The 23,424-nt window shown below is 44.1% G+C and overlaps 1 protein-coding gene across 2 annotated transcripts; it reads right to left on the reverse strand.

Annotated features, from left to right (window-relative positions):
- Nucleotides 1–12,981: 12,981 nt before the first annotated feature.
- Nucleotides 12,982–23,389, reverse strand: LOC110521779 (protein mago nashi homolog). Of its 2 annotated transcripts, none has more exons than XM_036969163.1 (5): nucleotides 22,967–23,389; nucleotides 15,526–15,584; nucleotides 13,855–13,965; nucleotides 13,422–13,504; nucleotides 12,982–13,205 (listed from the first exon to the last, which is right to left on the reverse strand). In XM_036969163.1, exons 2-5 carry the CDS (start codon nucleotides 15,538–15,540, stop codon nucleotides 13,106–13,108), a joined length of 309 nt encoding a protein of 102 aa, XP_036825058.1. In that variant the 5' UTR covers nucleotides 15,541–15,584; nucleotides 22,967–23,389; the 3' UTR covers nucleotides 12,982–13,105. The 2 variants fall into 2 exon arrangements, with proteins under 2 accessions (XP_036825058.1, XP_021455307.1); XM_021599632.2 differs by lacking the exon at nucleotides 22,967–23,389 and adding an exon at nucleotides 15,969–16,174.
- Between the last annotated feature and the right edge of the window lie 35 nt (nucleotides 23,390–23,424).

Below are 23,424 nucleotides of genomic sequence, written 5' to 3' on the forward strand. Positions count from 1 at the left end.
ATTAGAATAGTATGCAGATTTGTCACTGGTGTTACTGGTCACTGGTGTTATTATAGAAAAATGTTACATAAACGATCTTTACACATACTTGTTTAAAGGAAATCAAAACATTTTCTTAATATTTTCATGAACCTTTTTCGTCTTTGATTATATATGAAATAGTAAAATGCCCTACCGGAAAGCCTGAATTGCCATCTAAAATATAGGTAACACGAGTGACAAAAAGGCAACACAAGCAATTTCTTTCAATATAATGTACTAAAAATATCAAAATACATTCATCCTTAAGTTTATTGACGCACCCATGCGTCAATCTAAGTAACATAACAAAACAATCCCCTTCAAAATCTGTCAGTTTAAGCAAAGCATGGGCATCTCAACAGCTCAACACATCGCATCCGCCTATGTCGGCCTTCTACAGGTGACCTAGCTACAGCAGTGTTTGTCAGACTATGAGACATCCCGAAAATCGGTCTTCTCACAAAAACGGTCTGTAGGGTCCAAACGGTTTGGCCTACAAACTATTATGGAAAGGGGAGACTCTCACAAACAGAATTGTGTTCTCTGTTTTGCTCTACAACGCCCACAAGTGTCAAGGAACTCGTCTGAACTTAACCCATACAAACCAATGGAAATATGGAGGTAGTTTTGTTTCAACAAAAATAAGGGGTTAAATACGTGTCAAAAAAAACAAAAATATTTCCTGGATATAGGACAGACACTTCAAAACCTTATTCCTTATGATACACTTTTTTTACTGTCTTTTTCACCATTTATGAATGTGTTATTCAACATGTTTTATGGGCTACAGTAGTAAAGGCCAAATTCTATATTTTATCAAATCATATTTACATCTTTTTTTATATACCTAAAGGGGTCCTAAAATTCAAATTTGTATCTTAGTAAAAATATATTTGGGATTTTTATAAGTGAAAAATTATATTTTTCTGAATATCACTAGCCGCATTGTGGACACCATTTTTATTTATCTGCGTCTAGTATGAAGGAAGTTAGAGGTAGTTTCACAAGCCAATGCTAGCTTGCGTTAGAGCAATGATGTCTACAGGAACAGTTAGCATGCTAGCTGTTCTTTTACATCTGTCACGTTCGTTATAAGGATCAGACCAAGGCGCAGCGTGGTATGCGTACATTCTTATTTATTTAAAGAATGAAACACTGAACAAAATAACAAAACGAAACATGAAGCTATACAAACGAGTGCTGACAGGCAACTACACATAGACAAGATCCCACAAACACCAAAGGGAAATGGCTACCTAAATATGATCCCCAATCAAAGACAACGATAAACAGCTGCCTCTGATTGGGAACCATATCAGGCAACCCTAGACAATACAAAAACTAGCGTACCCATCCTAGTCACGCCCTGACCTAACCAAAATATAAAGAAAACAGAGATATCTAAGGTCAGGGCGTGACATCATCTGACTTTGGGGAAGTAGATAAATTGCTTCATTGACAATCTCGAACTATACCCTTAATATGGAGGAAATTACAGTCATTGGAGCTAGATTTTATTTCTATATAGACCATTCTTAGCGGGGTAAGTGGTCATTTTTGGAATGGAAAAACTGTTTCAGTGTCAACTTAAACAAGCAAAACCAGATTAAAAGCATGCAGAAAAGATATAGAACTATATCTATGTTAGGAATTTTATGAATAAATGACTAAACAATATCCCCATTTTAAATAGAACTGTAACTAAGTAAACTTATACTCTGTTTTATTATATCTGATTAACAATATGAGTTCATAAGTGAGGGATTGTGGAACCTGAAACAGGGGGTAATTACATTTAAATAAATACCATTCCAGCCAGGTTGGAGGAGATTAGGAGTGTTTTTTTTAAGTAAGCAGAAAAGGTCTTTAACCTATGGTTGAACCGACAAAACTTAGCACTGGGGTGTTTTAGATAAGGCAGTGAGTGCATTCCTAGGTTTTCTGTTAACTAGAACTGTCAGCTAAGTGGTGATCGATAATGGTGAGAAGTCAATAATTAATTCAGTTATGTTGTGTGTCCTGTGTGTGTGCTAGTGGATCGGAATGATATTTTAAACTTGCTCTGTCTTGGTCGAGAGGAGGAGATTCATTCACCAATGACGTCTTATTTTGTATATAAACTGTTGTTCGTGGTTAAATGCAGCGTGCTCCGAGAATAAATACTATTATCCATTATTGATAAGACTGGTCACCGTCTATTTTATGCAAATAAGAATCTTACAAATTCTCATAAAATAGACTAAGTGAATTAAATTAATGAAAACATATTGGAAATAATGACATTACAGTAACAATCTACTTTTTATATTATACCATCTTTGAGAAACCAGGCATTCAGGACACATGCCCATTGATTTTGTTATAAAGTTTGAGCAGAGGAACACAGCATTAGTCATGGCAAAATGCATAGAATTGCATGAATTTAGCTTTAATAAAACTGCTAAATTGTCTCTCACCTCCATACCAAACTGTGTAGAATTGCCGGAAATTAGCTTTAAAACTGCAACATTTTCTCTCACCTCAATGGAACAATGTGTAAAGTGCCGAAAATGTGCTTAACAGAAACAACAAATATTTTTTATTTTTGTCACCGGTTTGCCTGGGCAGGGGTCCCTGGGCAAGAAAAGTCAGAAAACTCTATTCAACCTGCATGGAATGTGTTGGTATAGTGGACAAATGTTTAATGGAAGTTTAGTTGGTTGTCACAGAACCAGTCATGGCTTAACTACATTATGAGGACACTGATGTCCAGGCCACAAAATGTTTTTATAAGTCTAAGCGTGCTGCCTCTTTGCGAACGTGGAATCATGAACAGTGGTTTGTTCACCTGCGTCCCCCAGATTTGCCTTTTTAGCAGCACATTCACCACTCTCTCAAACTGCTACCTCTGCCCTCTCGCGGCACAGGTCAAGGGCCACATGAAACGTTTGCAGTCGGCTCAATAGGCAACTAGTCTGGAGACACTGCTGACAGTGTGTTTGCCAAATCCGGACAAAAGGCCCTTTGAAAACTTTCCCACGACTCCGGCCACAAAAACGACTCTCGGAGAATGAGTGCAAAACTAGTAAATAGTCGATTACAGATATCAGTGAAGTGACGGAGATTTCTATTGCAGTAACGTTGAATTTTTTTATTTTTTATTTAACTAGGCAAGTCAGTTAAGAGCAAATTCTTATTTTCAATGATGGCCTAGGAACAGTGGGTTAACTGCCTTGTTCAGGGGCAGAACGACAGATTTGTACCTTGTCAGCTTGGGATTAAAGGGCTCTGGCTAGTATTACTTCAAAGCGCCGCATGGTCAATCCGACGTCTGCACTGGCCGTGCAGCATTTAAGGTGATATAGCCTCTGCAGAAGTCAGGGCATTCTTACTTCTTGCGTTTTGTGGAGCAGTGCAGAGCTGTTGTGAAGGAAGTTGTCAAGGAAGTGTATTTGTGCTTATACAGGTCCTCCCGACCCCAACTACCATCAACCAATCATGTCAATGCGGAGCTATACCAAGTCAAACTTTGCTTCACAGAGTAAGCTACTGAGATAGACAGTGATGTGGCACTCAGTGGTGAGGCTAAAAGCCAATTTATGCTTGATCCGAAATGTGGTCGGATATTTTATTTTTATTTCACCTTTATTTAACCAGGTAGGCTAGTTGAGAACAAATTCTCATTTACAACTGCGACCTGGCCAAGAGCAAAGCAGTGTGACACAAACAACAACACAGAGTTACACATGGAATAAACAAGCGTACAGTCAATAACACAATAGAAAAAATAAAGTCTATATACAGTGTGTGCAATTGGCATGACGAGGAAAGGCAATAATAAATAGGCCATAGTAGCGAAGTAATTACAATTTAGCAAATTAACACTGGAGTGAAAGATGTGCAGATGATGATGTGCAAGTAGAAATACTGGTGTGCAAAAGAGCAGAAAAGTCAATTAAAACAATGTGGGGATGAGGTAGGTAGATTGGATGGGCTATTTACAGATGGGCTATGTACAGCTGCAGTGTTCGGTTAGCTGCTCAGATAGCTGATGTTTAAAGTTAGTGAGAGAAATATAAGTCTCCAGCTTCAGCGATTATTGCAATTCGTTCCAGTCATTGGCAGCAGAGAACTGGAAGGAAAGGCGGCCAAAGGGGGTGTTGGCTTTGGGGATGACCAGTGAGATATACCTGCTGGAGCACGTGTTGTTATCGTGACCAGTGAGCTAAGGCGGAGCCTTACCTAGCAAAGACTTATAGATGACCTGGAGCCAGAGGGTCTGGCGACGAATATGTAGCAAGGGCCAGCCGACGAGAGCATACAGGTCACAGTGGTGGGTGGTGTATGGGGCTTTTGTGACAAAACAGATGGCACTGTGATAGACTACATCCAGTTTGCAGGGTAGAGTGTTGGAGGCTATTTTGTAGATGACATCGCCAAAGTCGAGGATCGGTAGGATAGTCAGTTTTACGAGGGCATGTTTGGTGGCGTGAGTGAAGGAGGCTTTGCTGCGAAATGTTGCAATTCTAGATTTAATTTTGGATTGGAGATGTTTAATATGAGTCTGGAAGGAGAGTTTACAGTCTAGCCAGAACACCAATGTATTTGTAGTTGTCCACATATTCTAAGTCGGAACCGTCCAGAGTAGTGATGCTAGTCGGGCGAGCAGGTGCGGGCAGCGAACGGTTGAAAAGTATGCATTTAGTTTTACTAGCATTTAAGAGCAGTTGGAGGCCACGGAAGGAGTGTTGTATGGCATTGAAGCTCGTCTGGAGGTTTTTAACACAGTGTCCAAAGAGGGGCCAGACGTGTACAGAATGGTGTCATCTGCGTAGAGGTGGATCAGGGAATCACCAGCAGCAAGAGCGACATCATTGATGTATACAGAAAAGAGAGTCGGTCCGAGAATTGAACCCTGTGGCACACCCATAAAGATTGTTAGAGGTCCGGACAACAGGCCCTCCGATTTGACACCCTGAACTCTATCAGAGAAGTAGTTGGTAAACCAGGTGAGGCAATCATTTGAGAAACCAAGGCTGTTGAGTCTGCCAATAAGAATGTTGTGATTGACAGAGTCGAAAGCCTTGGCCAGGTCGATGAATACGGCTGCACAGTAATGTCTCTTATCGATGGCGGTTATGATGTTGTTTAGGACCTTGAACGTGGCTGAGGTGCACCCATGACCAGCTCTGAAACCAGATTGCATAGCGGAGAAGGTATGGTGGGATTCGAAATGGTCGGTAATCTGTTTGTTAACTTAGCTTTCGAAGACCTTAGAAAGACAGGGTGGGATAGATATAGGTCTGTAGCAGTTTGGGTCTAGAGTGTCACCCCCTTCGAAGAGGGGAATGACCGTGGAAGCTTTCCAATCTTTGGGAATCTCAGACGATACCAAAGAGAGGTTGAACAGGCTAGTAATAGGGGTTGCAACAATTTCGGCAGATCATTTTAGAAAGAGAGGGTCCAGATTGTCCAGCCCGGCTGATTTGTAGGGGTCCAGATTTTGCAGCTCTTTCAGAACATCGCTATCTGGATTTGGGTAAAGTTGAAATGGTGGGGGCTTTGGCGGGTTGCTGTGGAGGGTGCAGGGCAGTTGACCGGGGTAGCGGTAGCCATGAGGAAAGCATGGCCAGCCGTAGAGAAATGCTTATTGACATTCTCAATTATAGTGGATTTATCGGTGGTGACAGTGTTTCCTAGCCTCAAAGCAGTGGGCAGCTGGGAGGAGGTGCTCTTATTCTCCATGGACTTTACAGTGTCCCAGAACTTTTTTGAGTTCGTACTACAGGATGCAAATTTCTGTTTGAAAAAGCTTGCCTTAGCTTTTCTAACTGCCTGTGTATATTTGTTCCTAACTTCCCTGAAAAGTTGCATATCACGGGGGCTATTCGATGCCAATGCAGAACGCCACTTATCAAGAGCAGACAGGTCTGGAGTGAACCAAGGACTATATCTATTCCTAGTTCTACATTTTTTGAGAGGGGCATGCTTATTTAAGATGTTGAGGAAGGCACTTTTAAAGAATAGCCAGGCATCATCTACTGACGGGATGAGGTCAATGTCATTCCAGGATACCCCGGCCAGGTCGATTAGAAAGGCCTTCTCGCAGAATTGTTTCAGGGAGCGTTTTACAGTGATGAGGGGTGGTCGTTTGGTCGGAGACCCATTACGGATGCAGGCAATGAGGCAGTGATCGCTGAGATCTTGATTGAAAACAGCAGAGGTGTATTTGGAGGGCGAGTTAGTTAGAATGACATCTATGAGGGTGCCTCTGTTTACTGATTTGGGGTTGTACCTGGTAGGTTCATTGATCATTTGTGTGAGATTGAGGGCATCAAGCTTAGATTGTAGGATGGCCGGGGTGTTAAGCATGTCCCAGTTTGCTTAGAAATTCTAGGGACAGTAAGGAGGCCTGCGTGTTGTGACCATAGCATCTGTGTAGGTATGTACGGCAGGACCAAATCGGAAAGATAGGTAGGAGCAAGCCCATGTAATGCTTTGTAGGTTAGCAGTAAAACCTTGAAATCAGCCCTAGCTTTAACAGGAAGCCAGTGTATAGAGGCGAGCACTGGAGTAATATGATTTAAAAAAATGGTTCTCGTCTAGATTCTAGCAGCTGTGTTTAGCACTAATTTAACTTTATTTAGTGCTTTATCCGGGTAGGCGGAAAGTAGAGCATTGCAGTAGTCTAACCTAGAAGTAACAAAAGCATGAATTTTGGATGGAGCTAGCATGCTGTTGTTGGGGGCAGGGTTTAGTAGTTGTGGGAGGATTTAAGGCCAAGCGTCAAAGTCAAGCTAGCTTGATTACTCTCTCACCCAACAGTCTGACAATATTCCAAGTTGAGGGAAGCCAGCCAATGTTGTGCTGCTGCTGCTGACTGCTGCCAGACAGTGGGGGGGAGCAGGCCCCCGTTATGGCCTTTTGGGGCCATAAGCAAAATGTTGTTGGTCGAGTGTCCCCTAGCAGCCATGGTCGCTTATTGGCTAGGGCCGGCTCTGAGAGCAGCAGAATAAGCTTGCTGTAGCCGAACCCATAGAGATGGAAAGAGGTCTTAACTTTGTGTCTGTGACAGCCTCAATGGTGCTGCCCATGCTATCTCCTTTTTAAAGTTTTCAGTTATCTTAGTCTTTTGAGGTTTGAAAGAAGTGTAAAGCTTATATTGGTGATTTACTGCCATCTGCAGTGCTGGAGTCTTGAACAAAATCTTGTGTCATTCATTAATTGTGGCCACTAGATAGATGGTGGTGATATAGCTTAAATCCATTTACAAACTAGGCAAAACAATTTGAAGAAGAAGACAATGCTCTGATCTTTGGCTGATTGCTGCCAACTCATAGGACTCACCAGTTGACTACTTTAAAATGGTGGAAGCCTTCAATAATAGTGTCCATGCAAAAACGGGTTATTTCCAAGTAGAGAGCTCTATACCACAGGAGGTTGCTGGGAACTTAATTGGGGAGGATAGGCTCGTGGTAATGGCTGGAGCGGAATTAGTGGAATGGTATCAAATACATCAAACATATAGTTTCCATATGTTTGATGACATTCCATTTGCTGCGTTGTTTTAGCCATTATTATGAGCTGTCCTCACCTCAGCAGCCTTCACTGCTGTATACATCTATATGGGCCAAACCAAACCTTTCACTGATGAAGTAGATGCTGCCCTCTCCTGGAAAAGTATTGCGCTAATAAATTAGGAATGGTGTGTCTCTTTAAATTTCAATATACTAAGCAAAAACATTTGTCTGAACCATTTGTAGCTATTATGTCACGTGGTCAGGCAGGGAAAATATCCTCAAATTTTAAAGAGAAAAATGTGTTCTTCTTAATGAGGAAACCTGTCAAGCTGCGTAGCAATATCTTGTGTTCTGTGTGTGTGTGTGTGTGTATGTATAAAAAGCTTACTTTGTCAAAGTACAGTAATGCAAACTGAGAGGTCACTAGCTGTGACTATCAGGAACCTGATCCATGGTGGGTAATTGTTCCCCTGCTCCTAAATTCTGATGTACCACACAGTGTCAATTTCCGGTAAAACACTTCCTGCTTCCGCTGTCACAAATTCTTATCCATTTATTTCTGTCTGTCTGGCTCTGTTGTCATTGTCAATCCTTAGGCGGTAGTAGGGGAAGTTATGGAAGGAGGACTTGTCTAGCCACTGGGCAGTCATAGGAGTTAACTCATTCATTGAGTAAATAGCTTGCGACCAATTAAAAGTGCCACACACTAGCTAACTTAGCTAGCTATCTAGCAAGCAGGTCGGTCATTGCCAGTTCTCCATATATGACCCTCTCATTTTTGTAAGAATAGCAAATAAAATTACTATTGACAACAATTTAAATGACACATTATGGCTAATTTTCTCTACCTGCAGTTTTGTGCTACACTCAGAAAATCTGGGAATCTGAAGCCTCTGAGAAGCATATAGTACCTAGCAAAAGATGTAATAGGAAGTCCAGCTGGCCGTAGCACAATATCAGGGGGGCACTCTTCTCAGTAGAGCCCAGGACACAGCCACACCTTGTGTTGAGTGTGCCACCACAGATCCCAGCACTAGCCTGCCAGCCAGGCGGTATGCTGTCTTAATCGTGTCCACAATCCAGTGAGAGAGCCTCTGCTTGATAGCCCCGCCCCCAGGACTCTCTCACCATAGCAGACAAAAAGCTGGTCTGTTTGCACTGACTGTATTCGCTCCACATAGGCAGCCAGTGCCCACACGGCACAGCATGCCGGAGGGAGGCCCAGGCTCCCCCGCCACTGCTGGGGGGTCGTAAACAGACAGGATTAAAGGGATGTTCACATGCCTGTCTGACTGAACCTTCGGGAGGAATGAAGGGTTGGGGCGGACAGATATACTCCTCCCACTGGGGTCCATCCGGTAGCACTCAGAACTTACAGAAAAAGCATGGAGCTCACCCACCCTCTTCATGGAAGTAATCGCTACCAAGAAATCCACCTTCATAGAGAGGTGTTTCGGGGAGGCAGACTCCAACGTTTCTAAAGGCGGCTTTGCCAAAGCTGCCAAGACCACATCCAGATCCCAGCTCGCCATTGAGTGGGTCCTAGCTGGACGCAGGCAACAAACTCCCTTCATAAACCTGGAGACCAAGGGATGGCGCCCCACTGGCCTGTCCATCCACCCCACATGGCAGGCAGATATAGTGGCCAAATACCCTCTCAGTGTACTAGAGGCTGCCAAGCCCTCATCCAAGCAAGACTGCAGGTATTGGAGGACATACTGCACCCTGCATGATTCGGGCACAACCTCAATACCAGTGCACCAAGAGCAGAACAACCACCAGCGCAACTGACATGCTGCGGTTGTAGCCGGTCACCTTGTGCTCTGCATGGTGTTCCTTACACCGTCCTGTAGTCCTAACATGGACCACTGGTGCCGTTCAGCGGCCAAGCCCACAGACTGAGGCGGTGCAGTCTCGGATGCCACAGTGTTCCCTCAGGCCGGGTCTCAGGGGCAGTTGCCAAGGTGCCCCAGACAACAGGGACAGGAGAAGGCTGAACCATGGTCATCTGGGCCAGTATGGGGCCACCAGCAGCAGACAATGCTCCCCATACCTGGTCCTGTCCAGCACAGCCTGGATCAGGGAAAAAAAGGGGGGGGGGGGGGTGCGTAAGCTCCAGCCCTGGCCAATCATGAGCCAGAGCATCCAAGCCTAGAGGCCCTGGTGGCTCTGACATGGAGTACCACAGGAGGCAGTGTGCATTGCCCAGGGAGTCAAACAGGTCCATCTGCACCCTCCCAAACTTGTCCCACAGGTGCTACACCGCCTGGGGATGTAGGCTCCAGTCCCAAGGTGGCGGGCCTTGCCTCGAGAGCATATCTGCTGCCACATTCAGGATGTCAGGTACATACGTTGTACGTAGAGATGCTAGACATCCCTGATCCCAGAGAAGGAGCTCCAATGCTATAAGATTGAAGCGGTGGGATCTCAGTCCACCCTGTAAGCCACCAAGGTGGTGTTGTCTGTTCTCACCAGGACATGTCTTCCTTTCAGATGTGGAAGGAAAGGCTGCAGGGCCAGCAGTACAGCTCAGAGCTCTAGTGTATTGATGTACCTGCCACTCCAAGGGGGTAGCCAACAGCCACTGGCCGACCTGCCCTTGGTCACATCCCCATAGCCGATCTGGGAGGTGTCAGTGCTGACCAGCTCCCGGCGGCACATCCTCAACATCTCCACCCCACCTGAGAAAAAGGAGCCACCTCAACAATGCTGAGGATAGTATGTGGAACCTCGGTTGAGGTTTGAGGTCCAGAATCCGTTAGAACCTTCCGTCTCTTTTTAGAACCACAAAGTAAGTGGAGTAGAACCCAATTAGCCGTTCTGATGCCCTGGGAGAGCTTATGCCGTGACCTGCTTGGAGGAATAGGAACCCGGTGAGGGATAAATTACCCAGTACCTCTGCAAAAACTGGGGAAGACCCATGTGGACAAAAACAGGCTGCTTCACCTCACGCTGTGCCCCTCCCCGCTGTCGTCCCTTAGCACGAGGCGATGGGGCAGGAGAGGGACCCCAACGTCGTTCGGGTGCAGGTAGGTGGCGACGGTCCGTCTGCCTTGGACCCAGGGCCTGAGGAGGCGGCATGGACCGTCTCAGCGTCTCTCGGTCCCTATGAACCTTATCGGTCTGCTCTAGAATGTCATCAACCCCTGGGCCAAACGCCAGCCGTGGGGTGATGGGGTGAGTGGTAAATGTGCTCTGGAGAGCAGCTGGCAGATGGGATTGGGCCAGCCAGAGATGGGGCCGGGAGGTAACCCCGGCCCCATAGACCTGCACCATGGCCCGTCCGTTGGTGCTGGACACATCCCCATAGGGCAGGGAAAGCAGTCGAGACACCACCATCACTTCCAGGAGGAGCTCCTATCACCCATTCACATCAAGTGAAAATTAGACTGTAGTGGAAGTTGGGATTCACCGCGGGATGATTGACTGCAGTTGTATAGTACATTGGGGTGAATGTCAGGTTTTAAAGGTACTTTACCTCAAGCGTAGAGTGTGGGTTTGAAGTGATGGTATGGATTAATAAGAGGGGATACAGAACACAAGCTCTGCATAGGTCAATAGAGGGCATATTCCTATACTGTCAGGTAGATAACTATGAATGTTCTGTCCATATCAAATTCATAATAGATTCCCAAGAAAATACCCATCAAATACATTCTGAAAGAAGAACAATGGAATCTCCAAGTGTGTTCGAACCAATGTTTCTTCCCTTTCTAACTGGCATTGCAATGTATCTATCAAGAGCCTTATACTAACAATACTAACTTTTATATTGGAGGCCAGTATGTTTAAATGAATGACCTCATGTAAAGACCTTTAGTTTGATGTTGAAAATAAATCTAGTAATATATCGATAATGTATGATATTCAGAGTAGCACCTTGTTCTTGAAAACTTTTTTTGCTGTGTAGCAAGCTTTGTCACGTTTGTATGACAATTTATAATCTCCACTTTGATTTGTGATGTGAAAAACATTTTAAAGCAATACCTGACCTTGCTATTAAGAGGCAATGTATTTCCTTCTATGCCTTATGGAATGTTCACTGGTAATGTATTACATGCGACTTTACTGGTGTAGTGTAAAAGAGAAGGTTTACAAAATGACAAATGTATATGCATATTTTCTCATTGTAGACTAATTAAAGCTGGAATTCTTCATTTCTACCTAGATTTTTGGACTTGTGAATTAATATACCCATTGATTCTTGAATTTAACTTATAAAGCCTCATGAGCTTAGTTCAACTGTCATACGTACTGCACCATAATCTAAAATACAAGCTTGTTTTACTGCAATGTTTGTTAAACATGTAAATTGAAACATACCGTATAGCCTAAAAACATGGTCATTTTGATACCATGGGTGGTCATCCTTGCATCCATAGCTCTAGCTCTGTCTATTAATTTCTCCAGGCTCATCTCTCAGCTTTGTACCAAAACATAAGCGGGGTGACCGCATTGTTTTCTACGTAATAAACAACTTCTCATGTTTAAAACAGCCTGTGGCATCAATGAGTCAAACATTTATTCTAGTGTCAAAATGTACTACAAGGTGTAAATAGAATTTGTCAGAAAATCAGTCTCGTCCTAAACGGAAATTTGCAAGACAATTAGGAAAATATGGTTTGTCATGGAATGAAGGGTACCGTAAGTTTTCCTTTGGTTGGGTTTACTTCAACCCTGCCCACAGCTGGCAGCACCCAAGTAATCATCAATTCAGTGCGCAGCTGCACGTGATTTGACATTCGATATCCCTATGGAGCTAAATAGAGATCAGTAAATTATACTTTTTAAAATGTCAATAGCTCCAAATGTCAATGACTTAACCTCCAACTATAAATGGTAGAAAGTCATATACAAATATTAAAAGCATTTGAGAGAAAGGTGTACAACATGAAGTCTCATTTACATTGCATTATTTATTGACGGTCCTTAACTAGCTCCACAGACTCCACAGAGGCTATTCAAAGTCTAAGTCGCCCCACCCCCAGCTGTGTAGTGCTAGGACAAATCCAGAACGTACACCCAGGGGTGAGTTTGGGAAACCCTGGTCTAGGCTACTACCAGACAAGACCTGGTTAGACAGTTTCAAGTTATCTAGAAGGGTGACTGACTGTGTACTGTTTTGGCAGTGAAAATACAAACGCTTCTCATATTTGAACACACACACACTTTCAAGTGACACCCAGACCAAAGGACACAAAATCTCATTCTCAGTCACATTTCCTAATGAGAATTGAAACAGAGGCCAAATCAGGAAGTTCAGCCCACCTTTAACAACTTCCTGTTCATGTGTGCTCAGCTAAATGCTGAAATAAACTGACCTCTGTAAGACAAGAGCAACAGAGTGTAGTGTGCAATTTTCCAACCTGTTTTTCATACTATCAAGATCAACCAAACCACAGCTATGGCTTCCAGTAAGTAACTTTAAAAATGTATAGATAACCAAGGCTATTAAAACATGCCATTTTTCCAATCATTTATTTAAAATTTAAAAAAGAACAGATCGACCAAAAGCAAATGTACAAATGTTGTAATCGGCGCAAACATAAAACATTTTCCAACAGAGAAAAAAACATCCACTCCTCTTAGATGGGCTTGATCTTGAAGTGTAGCCCGATGAGACTGAAGACAAGACATTTCAGATCCTGGACCAGGTAGTAGAACACGCGGAGGCCTTCTGGGTCCCTGGAAAACACAACTCGTTTTTAGGAAGCTGGCCCCCAATTCCACATCAACCCCACTATGCAGAACTGAGAGCATTACATAGGTGTAAGCTAGGTATAATTTACACTATTCTGCTTATATCTATGAAATCTTCAGTTCTCAACCAGTGTCTACTAAATAGAGGCTAGGGGTCAAATAGGAAATTCCCAGATCATTTGAGGTAGTATTATTACTTACTTCGACTGGTTGACATCAATCAAGGAACCAATCTTGGAAGTTGTGAAGGAAATGTGCTCATCCCCAATGACGATCTCCAGCTCCTAAGAGTTCAGAAAAGTTAACTCTCCCCAGACACGATTAGTAATTCAAGCCACGAATAAAATAACTTTTACTAAATCATTGTAACTTTCTGGGGTTATGCCCAGGTCCCATCTTGTGCTGAAAGGGTCAGAATTGAACACCGGTTACATTTATTTTGTTGGACAGATTTGTTTAAGTCTGATGAGGACCGAGGTCACAACCCCATGAGGGCTAAAATCACTAAGTAAACAGGCGTGGCTAGACATTACCAAGAGCACAATAAGTAGGAGACGCTCTGCTTTCCTCAACATACACCATGCTTTTACAAGTATCAGTATTTATTTAGGTATGTGTGAGTGAATGGACAGACCTGTCTGCCCACTCTGTCTGGGGGTGGCCACAGTGCATCATCTTCCTTGGTGATCTCACTGTCATCTATGATCCTCTTCAGTTCCTCCATCACACTTTTGTGTACGTACGCCTGTAGTGGAGAACAATCCCAATAAGGTTTTGATGGCATTTTCAATCGTTTTAAGCAGCATCCCACATAGAAATTGGATTGATGGGCCATACACTGATCAATGTAACCAAGAATTCCTTTAAACACGAAAGAAAAAAAGCTACATGTATAGTGTTGGTCCCATGTTTCATTAGTTAAAATAAAAGATTCAAGAATCGTTCCATAGGCACAAAAAAGCTTATTTCTCAAATGTGCACAAATGTGTTTGCATCTCTTAGTGAGCATTTCTCATTTGCCAAGATATGCCACACCTGTCACGTGGATGGATTATCAAAAAGCTGATTAAACAGCATGATCATTAAAACAGATGCACCTTGTGCTGGGAATAATAAAATACCACTAAAATGTGCAGTTATCACAACACAATGCCACAGATGTCTCAAGTTGAGGGAGCATGCAAATGGCATGCTGACGGCAGGAATGTCCACCAGAACTTTTGCAGAGAATTTAATGTGCATTTCTCAACCATAAACCACCTCCTTTGTCATTTTAGAAAAATGTTTGTAGGTCCAACCAGCCTAACAACCGCAGACCACGTGTAACCACACCAGCCCAGGACCTCGAAATCCAACTTCTACACCTGCAGGATTGTCTGAGACCAGCCATTGACAGCTGATGAAACTGGGTTTGCACAACCAAAGAATTTCTGCACAAACTGTCTGAAACCGTCTCAGAGAAGCTCATGTGCGTACTAGTTGTCTTCACCAGGGCCTTGAGTTGACTGCAGTTCGGTGTCATAACCAACTTCAGTTGGCAACTGGAGAAGTGTTGCGCTTCACAGATGAATCCTGGTTTCAACTGTACCGGGCAGATGGCAGACAGCATATATGGCGTTGTGTGGGCAAGCGTTTTGCTGATGTCAACTTTATGAACAGATTGCCCTATGGTGGTGGCGGGGTTATGGTATGGGCGGGAATCAACTACAGACAATGAACACAATTACATTTTATCAATGGCAATTTGTATGCACAGAGATACCGTGATGAGATGTTGAGGCCCATTGTCGTGCCATTCATCCGACACAATCACCTCATGTTTCTCCATGATAGCGAACGGCCCCATGTAGCAAGGATATGTACACAATTCCTGGAAGCTTAACATGTCCCAGCTCTTCCATGGCCTTCATACTCACCAGACATGTCACATATTGAGCATTTTTGGGATGCTCTGGGTCAACATGTACGACAGCATGTTCCAGTCCCCACCAATATCTAACAACTTCGCACAGAGATTGAAGAGTGGGACAACATTCCACAATCAACAGCCTAATCAACTATGCGAATGAGATGTATCGCGCTGCAAATGGCAGTCACATCAGCTACTGACTAGTTCTGAGCTATGCCTCTACCTTTTTTAAAGGTTTCTGTGATCGATACAAATCTGTATTCACAGCTATGTGAAATCCATAGTTAATGGCCTAAGGAATTTACTGATTTCCTTATGAACTCTAACTCCGTAAAATATTTTAAATTGTTTCATGTTGCGTTTATATCTTTGTTCAGTGTAAGTTTGATAAGTTACCTCTTTCCTGATCATGACATCATTCTTGTAGTTGCTGTTGTTCGCGTATCTCAGCTTACCTGAAAAGATAGTTACATTTATTGCGTTATCGTCACGTTTGTTGTGAATGCTGATACACTGCTATTGTTGAATAGTAGTTATTTGTTTATAACTAGTTAACGTTAGTTCACAGAAGTTTTTAAACCTACTGTAAACTAATCAAGCATTTTGGATACATTAGTTTGCTAACCAGCATCATAGCTAGCTGGATACAATAAATGAGTGAGGTTATGGTTAACTATGCAACTGAAGTATTTCTGAGATCATGTTATAAATGAACACACGAATACAAAAACTAGCTAATTGCGATAAAATCAATTAGGAAATGCCGCTAGCAAGCAGTCGTTTGCATGCTTAGCTAGCTGGCTAATGTTGCTAATTAGTCAAATTGCCGCCTAACTTACCGTCTGGTCTAAACTCAAATTCCAAGAACTCGTGTCCAAACTTTCCCTTGTGCCCGACATAATATCTCAAATAAAAGTCACTCGTTGACATTTTAAACTGCAAATTCAGTGTTTGCGCGGTCCTTGAGAATCAACGAAAGCACACTGCTTCCTTGACGGTATTTTAGAAAATCTGAACGCGCATGCGTGAGTGGGCGCTTCTTTGTGATCTCATACGAGTTGTCGCATTGCAGTGATGTCATCTTCTTCGATGAGGTTTAACAGAGGTTGGCATCCAATACATTTTTTTATTTTTTTATTTCACCTTTATTTAACCAGGTAGGCAAGTTGAGAACAAGTTCTCATTTACAATTGCGACCTGGCCAAGATAAAGCAAAGCAGTTCGACAGATACAACGACACAGAGTTACACATGGAGTAAAACAAACATACAGTCAATAATACAGTAGAAACAAGTCTATATACGATGTGAACAAATGAGGTGAGAAGGGAGGTAAAGGCAAAAAAAGGCCATGGTGGCAAAGTAAATACAATATAGCAAATAAAACACTGGAATTGTAGATTTGCAATGGAAGAATGTGCAAAGTAGAAATAAAAATAATGGGGAGCAAAATAAATAAATTCATTAAATACAGTAGGGAAAGAGGTAGTTGTTTGGGCTAAATTATAGGCTATTATGGGCTATGTACAGGTGCAGTAATCTGTGAGCTGCTCTGACAGTTGGTGCTTAAAGCTAGTGAGGGAGATAAGTGTTTCCAGTTTCAGAGATTTTTGTAGTTCGTTCCAGTCATTGGCAGCAGAGAACTGGAAGGAGAGGCGGCCAAAGAAATAATTGGTTTTGGGGGTGACTAGAGAGATATACCTGCTGGAGTGTGTGCTACAGGTGGGAGATGCTATGGTGACCAGCGAGCTGAGATAAGGGGGGACTTTACCTAGCAGGGTCTTGTAGATGACATGGAGCCAGTGGGTTTGGCGACGAGTATGAAGCGAGGGCCAGCCAACGAGAGCGTACAGGTCGCAATGGTGGGTAGTATATGGGGCTTTGGTGACAAAACGGATTGCACTGTGATAGACTGCATCCAATTTGTTGAGTAGGGTATTGGAGGCTATTTTGTAAATGACATCGCCAAAGTCGAGGATTGGTAGGATGGTCAGTTTTACAAGGGTATGTTTGGCAGCATGAGTGAAGGATGCTTTGTTGCGAAATAAGAAGCCAATTCTAGATTTAACTTTGGATTGGAGATGTTTGATATGGGTCTGGAAGGATAGTTTACAGTCTAACCAGACACCTAAGTATTTGTAGTTGTCCACGTATTCTAAGTCAGAGCCGTCCGTTTTACTTGTATTTAAGAGCAATTGGAGGCCACGGAAGGAGAGTTGTATGACATTGAAGCTTGCCCTCTAGGGTTATTAACACAGTGTCCAAAGAAGGGCCAGAAGTATACAGAATGGTGTCGTCTGCGTAGAGTTGGATCAGAGACTCAACAGCAGCAAGAGCGACCTCATTGATGTATACAGAGAAGAGAGTCGGTCCAAGAATTGAACCCTGTGGCACCCCCATAGAGACTGCCAGAGGTCCGGACAGCAGATCCTCCGATTTGACACACTGAACTCTATCAGAGAAGTAGTTGGTGAACCAGGCGAGGCAATCATTTGAGAAACCAAGGCTGTCAGGTCTGCTGTCGAGGCTGATTTGTAGGGGTCCAGATTTTGCAGCTCTTTCAGAACATCAGCTGAACGGATTTGGGAGAAGGAGAAATGGGGAAGGCTTGGGCGAGTTGCTGTGGGGGGTGCAGTGCTGTTGACCGGGGTAGGAGTAGCCAGGTGGAAAGCATGGCCAGCTGTAGAAAAATGCTTATTGAAATTCTCAATTATGGTGGATTTATCAGTGGTGACAGTGTTTCCTATCTTCAGTGCAGTGGGCAGCTGGGAGGAGGTGTTCTTATTCTCCATGGACTTTACAGTGTCCCAGAACTTATTTGAGTTAGTGTTGCAGGAAGCAAATTTCTGCTTGAAAAATGGCTGTGTATAATGGTTTCTAGTTTCCCTGAACAGCTGCATATCACGGGGGCTGTTCGATGCTAATGCAGAACGCCATAGGATGTTTTTGTGTTGGTTAAGGGCAGTCAGGTCTGGGGAGAACCAAGGGCTATATCTGTTCCTGGTTCTACATTTCTTGAATGGGGCATGTTTATTTAAGATGGTTAGGAAGGCATTTGAAAAAAATATCCAGGCATCCTCTACTGACGGGATGAGATCAATATCCTTCCAGGATACCCCGGCCAGGTCGATTAGAAAGGCCTGCTCGCTGAAGTGTTTCAGGGAGCGTTTTACAGTGATGAGTGGAGGTAGTTTGACCGCTGACCCATTACGGATGCAGGCAATGAGGCAGTGATCGCTGAGATCTTGGTTGAAGACAGCAGAGGTGTATTTAGAGGGCAAGTTGGTTAGGATGATATCTATGAGGGTGCCCGTGTTTAAGGCTTTGGGGAGGTACCTGGTAGGTTCATTGATAATTTGTGTGAGATTGAGGGCATCAAGTTTAGATTGTAGGACGGCTGGGGTGTTAAGCATGTTCCAGTTTAGGTCGCCTAGCAGCACGAGCTCTGAAGATAGATGGGGGGCAATCAGTTCACATATGGTGTCCAGAGCACAGCTGGGGGCAGAGGGTGGTCTATAGCAGGCGGCAACGGCGAGAGACTTGTTTTTAGAGAGGTGGATTTTTAAAATTAGAAGCTCAAATTGTTTGGGTACAGACCTGGATAGTAGGACAGAACTCTGCAGGCTATCTTTGCAGTAGATCGCAACACCGCCCCCTTTGGCAGTTCTATCTTGTCTGAAAATGTTGTAGTTTGGAATTAACATTTCAGAATTTTTGGTGGTCTTCCTAAGCCAGGATTCAGACACAGCTAGAACATCCGGGTTGGCAGAGTGTGCTAAAGCAGTAAATAGAACAAACTTAGCAAGGAGGCTTCTAATGTTAACATGCATGAAACCAAGGCTATTACGGTTACAGAAGTCGTCAAAAGAGAGCGCCTGGGGAATAGGAGTGGAGCTAGGCACTGCAGGGCCTGGATTCACCTCTACATCGCCAGAGGAACATAGGAGGAGTAGAATAAGGGTGCGGCTAAAAGCAATAAGAATTGGTCGTCTAGAACGTCTGGAACAGAGAGTAAAAGGACGTTTCTGGGGGCGATAAAATAGCATCAAGGTATAATGTACAGACAAAGGTATGGTAGGATGTGAATACAGTGGAGGTAAACCTAGGTATTGAGTGATGAAGAGAGAGATATTGTCTCTAGAAACATAATTGAAACCAGGAGATGTCATTGCATGTGTGGGTGGTGGAACTAATAGGTTGGATAAGGTATAGTGAGCAGGACTAGAGGCTCTACAGTGAAATAAGCCAATAAACACTAACCAGAACAGCAATGGACAAGGCATATTGACATTAAGGAGAGGCATGCTTAGTCGAGTGATCAAAAGGCTCCGGTGAGTGGAGAGGTTGGTTGGGGGTCACGGCGATTTAGACAGCTAGCCAGGCCATCGGTAGCAAGCTAGCATAGGATGGAGGTCTGTTATTAGCCACCTCTTGCGTTCGGTCAGTAGATTAGTGGGGTTCCGTGTGGTAGAGGGGATTAATCCAAATCACACAACAACAACAAAAATAAAAACAATAGATATAGTTATAGAGGCCCAAGAAGAAAACATAATAATAATAATAAAAATAAATAACTAAATTGTCCGATTGTCTATTCAGATAGCAGCCGATAAGACAGCTAACGGTTAGCAGGCCGCAGATGGGCGTTCAGGTAACGTCGCGACGGAGGAGCCAGCCGGATAACTCCTTCGGGTAGATAACGTCGGCAGTCCAGTTGTGAAGGCCCGGTGGGGCTCCGCGTAGGCAGTAAAACGGGTCCGGCGGCACACAATGCAAATAGTCTGGGTAACCATTTGGTTACCTGTTCAGGAGTCTTATGGCTTGGGGGTAAAAACTATTGAAAAGCCTTTTTGTCCTAGACTTGGAACTCCGGTACCGCTTTCCATGCGATAGTAGAGACAACAGTCTATGACTGGAGTGGCTGGGGTCTTTGACAATTTTTAGGGCCTTCCTCTGACACCGCTGGGTATAGAGGTCCTGGATGGCAGTCAGCTTTGCCCCAGTGATGTACTGTGCCGTACGCACTACCATCTGAAGTGCCTTGCGGTCGGAGGCCGAGCAATTGCCGTATCAGGCAGTGATGCTCTCGATGTTGCAGCTGTAGAACCTTTTGAGGATCTCTGGACCCATGCCAAATTTTTTTAGTTTCCTGAGGGGGAGTAGTCTTTGTCGTGCCCTCTTCACGACTGTCTTGTTGTGTTTGGACCATTCTAGTTTGTTGTTGATGTGGACACCAAGGAACTTGAAGCTCTCAACCTGCTCCACTACAGCCCCGTTGATGAGGATGGGGGTGTGCTCGGTCCTCTTATTTCTGTAGTCCACAATCATCTCCTTAGTCTTGGTTACGTTGAGGGATAGGTTGATATTCTGGCACTACCTGGCCAGGTCTCTGACCTCCTCCCTATAGGCTGTCTCGTTGTTGTCGGTGATCAGGCCTACCACTGTTGTGTCGTCTGCAAACTTAATGATGGTGTTGGAGTTGTGCCTGGCCATGCAGTCGTGGGTGAATAGAGAGTACAGGAGGGGACTGAGCACGCACCCCTGGGGAGCTCCAGTGTTGAGGATCAGCGTGGCAGATGTGTTGCTACCTACCCTCACCACCTGGGGGCGACCCGTCAGGAAGTCCAGGATCCAGTTGCAGAGGGAGGTGCTTAGTCCCAGGTTCCTTAGCTTAGTGATGAGCTTTGAGGGTACTATGGTGTTGAATGCTAAGCTGTAGTCAATGAATAGCATTCTCACATTATCACTTTTGTCCAGGTGGGAAAGGTCAGTGTGGCGTGCAATAGAGATTGCATCATCTGTGGATCTGTTTGGGCGGTATGCAAATTAGAGTGGGTCTAGGGTTTCTGGGATAATGGTGATGTGAGCCATTACCAGCCTTTCAAAGCACTTCATGGCTATGGATGGGAGTGCTACGGGTCTGTTGTCAATTAGGAAGGTTGCATTTGTGTTCTTTGGGCACAGGGACTTTGGTGGTCTGCTTGAAACATGTTGGTATTACAGACTCAATCAGGGACATGTTGAAAATATCAGTGAAGACACCTGCCAGTTGGTCAGCACATGCCAGGAGGACACGTCCTGGTAATCCGTCTGGCCCTGCAGCCTTGTGTATGTTGACCTGTTTAAAGGTCTTACTCACGTCGGCTACGGAGAGCGTGATCACACAGTCGTCCGGAACAGCTGATGCTCTCATGCATGCTTCAGTGTTGCTTGCCTCGAAACGAGCATAGAAGTGATTTAGCTCGTCTGGTAGGCTCGTGTCACTGGGCAGCTCGTGGCTGTGCTTCCCTTTGTAGTCTGTAATAGTTTGCAAGCCCTGCCACATCCGACGAGCGTCGGAGCCAGTAATCATTGCAATAAATGCCAAAAATCTAATCTTACTGAAACATATATAACTTGTTGGTTTATCCCTTTGTACAGGTACAGATCTACTACTCACACCACTCTTCTCAGGATCCCTCCCCCTTAACCCATCTTCCTCTACTTTCTTCACCACCTCAGCATATGACAACTCCTGCACTACTCTATCCCTGGAAACCTCAGCCTGCCTGTCTCACACGGGACATTTGTGAATCCCAGCCCCATGGGCACCCCTACAATTAACACATACAACTACTTTCCCCAATGCTATACATTCCTTTGTCTCATGACCTTCTGCACACTTCTCACACCTAGGGACCTCCCACCTACATACACACTGCTGCCACATGTCCATAAGCTTGACACCTGTAACAACCTAATGTATTCGGCACAAAAGCTCGCACAGGATAACTTATATATCCTAACATCACTTTGTCGGGCAAAGACTCAACATCAAAACTCAAAAGAACATTTTTTTAAATTTCACCTTAATTTAACCAGGTAGGCCAGTTGAGAACAAGTTCTCATTTACAACTGCGACCTGGCCAAGATAAAGCAAAGCAGTGCGACAAAAACAACAGCACAGATACACATGGGATAAACAAACATACAGTCAATAACACAAAATAAAAATTATCTATATACAGTATGTGTAAATGTAGTAAGATTAGGGAGGTAAGGCAATAAATAGGCCATAATGGCAAAATAATTACAATTTAGCATTAACACCGGAGTGTTAGATAATGACTTCTGTTTCAACACTCATGCCACACTGCCTGCGTCGCACCAAACAACGAGCATCAAACACTGGGAATCTTCCCCTTTAGTTGGTCAGCTTTCACAGTTACCGCTACCCCAGTATTCACTCCTTTCAATGGTGCACTTTTCTTGAGAGCAAAACAATTCACATCTCTTGCCCCCATTCCTTGAACACAGAGCGCCTGCGCCGTCTGACCAGCAAAAAGACAAACAATTATTACAACACCACTTCTGGTTACCTTCACCGATTCCACAGCACTCAACTCTGTTTTCACCCACCCTGACACCACAGGGTGGTATTCCAGCAGCATACCACCCTGCATCCCACTGCTGGCTTGCTTCTGAAGCTAAGCAGGGTTGGTCCTGGTCAGTCCCTGGATTGGAGACAAGATGCTGCTGGAAGTGGTTTTGGAGGGCCAGGAGGGGGCACTCTTTCCTCTAGTCTAAAACATATCCCAATTCCCCTGTGTAGGGTGCTGTCTTTCGGATGGGATGTTAAATGGGTGTCCTGACTCTCTGAGGTCATGGCACTTATTAAGATCCCATGGCACTTATTGTAGGGGTGTTAACCCTGGTGTCCTGGTTAAATTCCCAAGCTGCACCTCATACCATCATAGTCACCTAATCATCCCCAACTTACAATTGGCTCATTCATCTCTCCCCTGTAACTATTCCCCAGGTCATTGCTGTAAATGAGAACATGTTCTCAGTCAACTTACCTGGTAGAAAAAACGTATCATTCAAAAGGCAAGGGTCCACTTTTTCCAAAAACTTCACTCCGACTGCCACAGACTCATCTTTATCCTGACCCTCGGTGCAAGCCTCCAGCTCCGAGAACTTCACCACACCTACCACCTCCAATATTTCTGCAATGATGTCAGGATCAGCCGTGTGTTGCTGCGTTCAAAACAACTGGTTGCATGGAACAATATGAGGTCAAATCATGACGTCAGTGATCTTCTGGTCGTAAAGTCCGAGCTCTAGAAATAGCACCGAGTTGCAAATTCCGAGTTCAAAAAGATTTTTCAGAGTCGGAGCTAGTTTTATTCCAAGTTCCCAGTTGGTTTGAACGAACTGAGGTCGGAAGTCAGAGATTTCCATGTTCCCAGTTGTTTTGAACGCAGCATGTGGATTTGAACAGATACTTAGAATGGAGGAAATAGGAATCCCACCAGCC

Source organism: Oncorhynchus mykiss, chromosome 30, assembly GCF_013265735.2.
Source record: "Oncorhynchus mykiss isolate Arlee chromosome 30, USDA_OmykA_1.1, whole genome shotgun sequence".
Taxonomy (NCBI): domain Eukaryota; kingdom Metazoa; phylum Chordata; class Actinopteri; order Salmoniformes; family Salmonidae; genus Oncorhynchus; species Oncorhynchus mykiss.